General features: G+C 43.9%; 1 protein-coding gene across 1 annotated transcript in view; it reads right to left on the reverse strand.

Annotated features, from left to right (window-relative positions):
- The window catches only part of LOC126982728 (uncharacterized), a 1,952-nt gene extending 449 nt beyond the window's left edge, over window positions 1–1,503 (reverse strand). Inside the window, exon 1 of the mRNA XM_050835028.1 lies at window positions 1–1,503. This exon is cut by the window's left edge and continues 449 nt beyond it. Within this exon, the coding sequence (XP_050690985.1) occupies window positions 1–1,330 (1,330 nt within the window). The 5' untranslated portion in view covers window positions 1,331–1,503.
- Window positions 1,504–8,411: the final 6,908 nt, after the last annotated feature.

Here is an 8,411-nt window from a genome sequence, read left to right on the forward strand (position 1 = left end):
CGAAGAGGGTATCCTCAGCCACTGTGTACTCTTGCTGGTTGATGGTCGGCCACTCCTTCTGGAAACGCTTGAAAAGGGCGACTTCCGGACCTCCAGTGTCCCCAAAGACGACTCGAAAGACGTCAGAGAAAACAATCTCCAACACATGATGGCGGCATGCCAACATCGCCAACTCCCTTTCAAGACCTTCTTCGATCCGGACGCATGCGCCCTTGTGGAGGCCAGTGTTGCTTGCAGTTGTATCGAAGACCAATCCGACTACTTCATCGCGAATCTTCCAAGACTCAAGCAATTCCAGACACGCTGCAGCCTGAGCTTCTCCAGTACTTCGTGCAGCGCTTGGAATACCCAGCAACTTCTCGAATCCTTGACCGGTTACCAGAATCGCAACCCTCTCCACTGTCTTCCCTCGCATCTCCTGCAGCATTTTCCCGTCCCAATGCAGGAGAAGGGGACCAGCTGCGTGAAACTTCTTCCGTGCTTCTTCATCTTGGATTTGGCGTGTGTGACTACGCGACCGCCGTATAGAACTTCGGGACAACGTCAGATCAGAAATATCGTGGCCCAGGGCTTGTGCAACAGCGCCAGTGACGAACGCAGCACCACGATCTGGGAGATTGACTCTATCTAAGGCGCCGACGACTTCAGGAGATGTGAAGATGTTCTTGGGCCTCTTTGCAGGAAAACCAGATGTACAGGCAGAAGTTGAAGGTCGGTAGTCGTCATCAGCCTGTGACTCCTCCGACGATGTGGAGCTGGAACTGAAGGCAGCAGCGGCCCCTTGAACTTTGGCCTCTCGTTCGTCGTATCTCCGCTTGAGAGCAGCTTCTTGCTCATTTCTCTTCCAACGCCTGGCCTCGACTCCAGATTTCTTTGCGTCGATCCCTGCAATGCTGCACGAGAAGACGTCCTCACGCTGCATCTTGAGGAACTCCTTGTCTTCTTCGTTGGTCATGGTCTGGAGGGCATCGCTTGTGGCAACATCGAAGAGATCCTGAAGGTCATCCAGGAACATCTTCTCCTTGACACGGTCCGACTCTCGCCCACGAGTCCGGTGTTTCTTGAGCGCTTGGTATTTGTCGTGGATTCCTCGAAGTTTCCTGACGCAAGCATCCACCCGCTGTGTCGGGATCCTGGCCCTCTCCCATACGGTGAGGACCTTGCCACATGCCAAGTTCAGGCCTTCCATGACGGTCTTCTTTTCCACGACGTGATGGAACAGGTACAATGACAGCACATCCCGCTTTCTTGGAAGTCGGGCACATGACAGGGAATCAACAGGCTTCCCGAGAAGCCAACACTCGGGGCTCGAACGATTACTGGTTGCCATATCCAGAAAATAAGAAGAAAAATGAAAAGATTAAAAGTGGGGCGACCTCTAAATATCATTGTATTGTGATGAAATTTTGCACACAAGGAGAGGAATGCAACACGAAAACAATCAGTGGTGTGGAGAAAGGATCAGTGCACTATGAAATTTTACCCCCCTGTTCTGGACCACCCTAATATATATATATATATATATATATATATATATATATATAATATATATATATATATATATATATATATATATATATATATATATATATATATATATATATATATATATATATATATATATATATATATATATATATATATATATATATATATATATATATATATATATATATATATATATATATATATATATATATATATATATATATATATATATCCGTCATGCGATGTTCCTCCTCCAGGCGCGGGGACGAGGTCGGTGCGGGGGTGGGGTGCGGGGGTGGGGGTGGAGAGTGCGGGGGGGGGGGGGGGGTGATACGCGGGAAGGTTGAGGAGGCACACGAGGCGGCTGACATCGGAATATTTCTCCTTGATGGCTTGGTGGGGCTCTGGCGGGGACGTGGGTGGGGAGGAGGGTAATTTGAAGAGTAGTAAGCGAGGTGAAGCCGCAGGGAGGGTAATGGGGTATGGGGAGGCGTGGGGAGGATATATAAACACTCCTGGAAGACGTGGAGTCGTGGGGGTGGGGCGTGAGGAGGCAGGAAATGGGTAGCATGAAATCGTGGGCGAGGTGAAGCTTCGATATGGGTAATGGGGCATGGGGAGGCGTGGGGAATGTAAAGGATATATGAGGAGTCGTGGGGGAGGGAGTGACGGTGCGTGGGGAGGAAGGAGGAGCTTGAGGATGCAGAGTGAGTTCGTCAGTGTGGCAGAAACTCTTCGGCGAGGGAAAGGTAGACGGGAAGAGCAAAGAGTCATAACGAAACACTAGGAAGTAGATTTAAGGAGAGGAGAAGAGAGAAGAGGAAAGGAAAAGAGCAGAGGAGAGGAGAGTATAGTGAAAGAAAGGAGGAAAGAGGAAAGATGGGAGGGTGAGAGGAGAGGACAAAAGAAAGGAAGAAAGGAGAGCTTAAGAAAGATGAAAGTAACGGAGGTATGAAGAAAGGAGAGGAAAATAAAGCAGGAGAGGGAAAAGATGCTGTGACTAGATGAGAGGGTGAGAGAAGAGGAAAATAAAGGAAGAGAGGAGAGGAGAGGAGCGTAAAAGAAAGGAGAAGAGAGTAACACATGTATGAAGAGATGTAAGAGTGAGAGGAGAGGAAAAGAAAAGAGGGAAGGATCGCATAATATAAGAGAGATATGAAAAGCCGTGAGTGTGTTAGAGAGAAAGAGCATTTGCATAAGAGAAGAACAGAGAATACTAAAAGAGGTTGGCAAAGGAAAGGAAAGCGTGGGACGATACTTATGGCTTTTAATATTGCAACGATAACTATAATTTTCTGACTAATCTGTGTGCATGCCGAGGAGGGTGCAGAGTGGTCTAGATGAGAAGGGTCGGCAGAGTATGCAAGGCTGGGATGGTTTGCAGGGGGAGAGGCTGGTAGTGCAGGAGAGCCTTTGTTAATGTTCTTAGCTCCTGTTACCTGCCTCAACCTCCGTCCGGCTGGTCTGGACGCCTATGTATGTTACCTGAATGTGTTTGCGTCTCTTAGCCTGAGCTTGTCCGTCGGGCTGCATGCTGCTCCGTCTGGCTCTGCTCACTGACCTTTCCGTTGCAGTGTGTTGTGTGTTTCAGTGTGTGTGTGTTGGGAGGTGGTGTGGGTTGTCTGTGTGTGTGGGGGGGAGGGGGTTGTTATATGTGTTTGGGGGGGATATGTGTTTGTGGGGAGGGGTTATATGTTTGTGTGTTGGGAGGTGGTGTGGGTTGTCTGTGTGTGTGTGTGTGGGGGTTGTTATATGTGTGTGGAGGGGATATGTGTTTGTGGGGAGGGGTTATATGTTTGTGTGGGGGAGGTGTTTGTGTGTGTGTGGGGGGTCGTATGTGTATGTTTGAATCGTTTGTGTGTTTATTTTGGCCGTGTGTGTGTGTGTGTTTGTGTGTGGTGGGTTAGATTTTGGTATGTGTGGGTGTCAGTGTGTCAATGTGCGGGTGGGTGCGTGTTATGTGTATAATTCATTGATTCACGTGCCTCTGATTAAATCCTTCACCTGTTGTTTACCTGCCTGTAATTGATGGCTCGTATGTAAGTGGTGCATAGTATTGTATTTCTCGTTTTCTTCTCGTTCAATAGCAGTGCAAGTTCTCCATTACAAGGGAGGTCATTTATTACAAACTCCAAAGGCAAGAGGCAGCTTCTAAACTGCTGTCGCCTTCGTTGAATTCCACATATTTCATTTTCAATTACATTTTTGTTCAATTTATGCCACGCTATTACTAAGAAATAAAACTTATGTGTAGTATAACTATGAACTGTAAAAGTGGTTCATGATAAGCTCTTAGAGGAAGGAGTCTAGTACAGTAATTTTGAAACACGCCTGGGAACGAAGGACTTCTAAAACTACCGTATATCGACTCACCAGAACGTTGAACAACACAGAATAACATAACGCAAGCAAAAATAGGAGTATGGTGCCACACAGTAAGCTCGCAGGGAACAGAGTCTGGAGCACAGTGATGATGTTGAAACTGACCTCAAGAGAAACGCCCAGGAACGAAGGACTTATAAAACTACCGTATATCGACTCACAAGAACATAGAGCAATACAGACTTAACACGGTGCCACTTAGTAAGCTCGTATAGGGAACGGAGTCTGGAGTACAGTGATATTGTTGAAACTGACCTCAAGAGAAACGCCCAGGAACGAAGGACTTATAAAACTACCGTATATCGACTCACAAGAACATAGAGCAATACAGACTTAACACGGTGCCACATAGAAGCAGAAGAAACAACTTACTAGAAGAAACAACAATAACGCAAGCAAAAATAGGAGTGCGATGCCACATAGTAAGCTCGTAGGAAAGATAGTCTAGGGAATGACTCGGGAAGGAGGAACTCATAACAATGTCGCATATAGACTCACCAGAACATAAAACAATACAAAATTAACACCAAACAAGCAAATACAGGAGTACGATACCACATATACTGCCTTGATCATGACTCAGGACGCGAGGCAAGAGGCGAAGGTCACAGTCACGGAGATCACGAGGATGACGCGATATGCCTGGCACTATACAGCATTACAGCATCTTTATCCCAACGAGAAAATTGCATCACAAATTACATCCAGATTGGTCCCGACGCCAACCCAGTGATGGCAGAGCGCGGGGCTTGCGGGGCGGCGAAAGACCGTCCACTACACACTGAGACGTGGAGGAGTGAATGGGAGTAGAGGGAAATGCAAATGAAGTAGGGTAGGAGGGATGTGAAAGGAGAAATAAAGAGGTGGATTAGGGATAAGTGGGTTGTGAGGAGAGGACAGGAGGTGAGATGAAAGTAGAAGGGATAAGGTAGAGTGAAGAAAGAGGGAGAAAACGGAGGTAAATGAGGGAGGTGAGAAGTGCGTGGAGGGAATACGGGATGAGCTGAAGGTGGAAAGTGTATAGTAGGATAGAGAAGGAAGAAGTGAATATTGGGAACACGAGACGCAAATAAATAAGAAGAGAGAAAAATAAGAGAAGGAGAAGAAACACATGAGTAGGAATGAAGGTGAGTGAAATTGAAGATGTATGGAAGGATGGGAAAGGAACACGAAATAAAAGGCAAGAGAAATGAGAGAAGCAGGAAGGGCGGGAATACATGAAGAGAATGGAATGAAAAGAAGGTGATGGTGTACGGAGGGGAGGAAAAGAAAGATGAGAAAACAAACACGAAATACAGGAGAGAAAAGAAGGAAAAGGAGGAGGAAGAGGAGGAGGAATGCATGGAGAGAAATGGAGATGAGACGAAGGTGGAAGATGGGAGGGGAAGATGGAAAAAGGAAGACGGGAATACAGAGAAACAAGAAATAAGAAGAAATAAGCAAGAAGAGGAGAAGGAGGAGGAAGAAAACATGGAGCGAAATGGAGACGAAATGAAGGTGGAAGATGAGAAAAGAAAATGGAAAAACAGGAAACCCGAAACAGGAGGAAGGAAAAGTAAGAGGAGGAAGACGAGGGGAAAGACGAAGACGAAAACGAGGAGGACGAGGAGGGTGAATGCATGGAGATAGAGGAGGAGAGATGAAGATGGAACACGAAACAGGAGGGAAGAGAAATAAGAAGACGAAGAGGAGGAGAAAGACGAAGACGAAGAAGAGGAAGAGTAGGAGGAGGAGGAATGCATGGAGATAGAGGAGAGATGAAGGTGGATCACGAAACAGGAAGAATGAGGAGAGAGAAGCGAGAGGTTTTGAAGGGGGAGCTGGAGAATGAGGTAAGCGACGCGGACAATCTCAGCGGTATGGCGTGACCAATGTGACAATCCGGGAAAGGTCAGGGTCAGGGATTCAGTCGATGCTGGCTGGCTGTTACGTGGATATTGAATGCGGGCAAATAATCACGCGGCATACCTGCACACCATCGACTTACTGTTTATTATTATTATTATTATTGTTATTTGAAACCTATTAGGCATTGATTCAGATATTTCCGGGGCAGGTAAACCCAATGGCTGGCAACGAAAGTAGGACATTGGTTTGTTTGTTTGTTTGTTGTTTTGTTTAGCTTCTTTTGTTTGTTTATTTTCTCTACGATACAGAAATAAATATATATGACCCAAAATGCTAGGCGTCAGCACCCATCGATAACACTCTCTCGCCTTGATATAAACTTTTCAGTCGTATTTGCATCAACAACATATTTGGTTAGTTTGTATGGCGGCTATTGTTCATTTATTTTCTTTGCGGTATAAAACTTTCAGTCGTATTTGCACCGACAACATATTTTTATTTTTTATACAGCAAGATTTAAGACTGCAAGAATCACATCACTATTACGATTCTTACTTTATTTCTATCTCTGTATCCGTTACATTCCCGTTTTCTTCTCCTTACTAATCCGACGTGACTTTTTAGCTAGATAACATTTTTAGAAGACAAAACAAGAAGACAAGATTCATAAAAGCAACACGTTTTTGACACACACACAAAAAAAATCAACAAAAAAGTCCGCTAAAATCTGCTCTGCCAAAAAATAGCTAAGTAAATAAAATAAAATAAAATAATAATAAAAAAATAAAGAACGAGAGGCCGAAAGAGAGGTCAGTGCCTGGTGGAGAGGTGTCTTGATACTCGCCTCTTATTTTATTTGTACAAGTTAATCAAATAAGTTAATGTAATGCAATATGCCACTTATCAGAAGCCATCCATAACTCTACCTCGCCTTAATTTCAAACTTTCATCATATTTGCTTTTGTTTGTTCAAGATAAAGAAGTAAACTTAATACAAGAGGCCAGTAGTCGTGTCTCATCCATAACTCTGTGTCACTGTGATATAAAACTTTCAATCGTATTTACATCAACATCATATCTGCTTTCTTTGTACGGCCTCTTATTTATTATTTTCTGCTCAAGATAAACAAATAAGTAAACGTAATACCAAAGGCCAGCGGTCATGTCCCATCTATAACTCTGTCTAGCCTTAATATAAAACTTTCAATCGTATTTTCATCATCATCATCATCATATCTGCTTCGTTACTACGGAATTCGTGAAACATTATTGACCTTTTAACTTCCACAACCTAACCTAAACCATTTATATCCATTGCTACATATCCTTACACGTTTTATTAGTATTAGTATTTGATCAATATTAGTAGTTTGTCTTCTCCTTAACTTATTGCATGCTTGTGTGCTTTAAGAATTTTCCTGTTGGTTCATATTATCAGATCTCGGAGTAAACACAGTAGTGGCAGTAACTTTAAACTGTGTCTTGAATCAATAACCACAGTGAAGCAGGAGGACAAGATTCAAGGCTACAACACATTACTGATTTCCGACAGCAAGAATCACGTCACTATTACCGTCCTTACTCTATTTCCATATTTCTGTATCTTCCACATGACAGTTTTCTTCTCGCCACAAACAAAGCGTGATATATATTCATTAGACACCTTTTGGACACCTCTTTTGTTTCTTTTTTAGGAGTAGCGAGTAGCGGGCTTTTTTTTTATTATTGTTTTTTTTTGTGTGCCCTTGAGCTGCCTCCTTTGTTGTAAAAAAAAAAAGATAACATTTCAGAAGGACAAGACGAGAAGACAAAATTCATGAACCAACGCATTATTGATTGAAGACAGCAAGAAGCACACCACTATCTCCATCTTTACTTTACTTCCATCTCCTCCTAACTGTCACATGCCGGTTTTCTTTTCGATACTAATCCAACGTTACAAATTTTTCACTAAACATTTCCGTGTTTTTGAATAACGAAAGACACACATTGTCCATCTCGTCACAGAGCCAGCCTGACGTGTTTCACTTCGTATTTGAGTGTGTCAATTCTATTTCCAGAAAGCTGTTAATATCATCCACAACCGAACGTTCACTCCTGTCAAAGGCGATGTATTATTCTGGGGATCTACATAAGCGATTCACATGTCGATGGAGGTGGAGTGCTAAACATTGGCTCATTGAGGGTATTTCTGTTGTGAGTGTACTCAGGATAGACTACAGTAAGAATAGACAGAGGGCTAGAGGACGTTGGGAAAGGCTTTCGTAGTACAGTTACATAGGAATATGGCTAGTAATGGCTTGAGATAACGGGGTAATGTTTGGTTCTCTTAAAGCAACAATATTGATAGGCAGTGATGCAGGTAAAGCACACGGCAGGACACAATGACGCAGTGTTGCCACGTTACGAGCCGCGATGGCGAGACATTGACGCGGTGGACGGTGGGTGTGTTGAGGACGGTGGGTGTGTTGAGTGATGATAGTTGTCAATCGCAGGGAAGTGATTTTTATTGAGACTAACGACCGCTGAACTGCACGGGATCACGTCGACGTGTGTGTGTGTGTGTGTGTGTGTGTGTGTGTGTGTGTGTGTGTGTGTGTGTGTGTGTGTGTGTGTGTGTGTATGTCTCTCTCTCTCTCTCTCTCTCCTGCATCATGTGTTTCTTTCCAGTGATTTAAACTTTCTAATTAATT

Source organism: Eriocheir sinensis, chromosome 5 (assembly GCF_024679095.1).
Source record: "Eriocheir sinensis breed Jianghai 21 chromosome 5, ASM2467909v1, whole genome shotgun sequence".
In the NCBI taxonomy this organism is placed as follows: Eukaryota; Metazoa; Arthropoda; class Malacostraca; order Decapoda; family Varunidae; genus Eriocheir; species Eriocheir sinensis.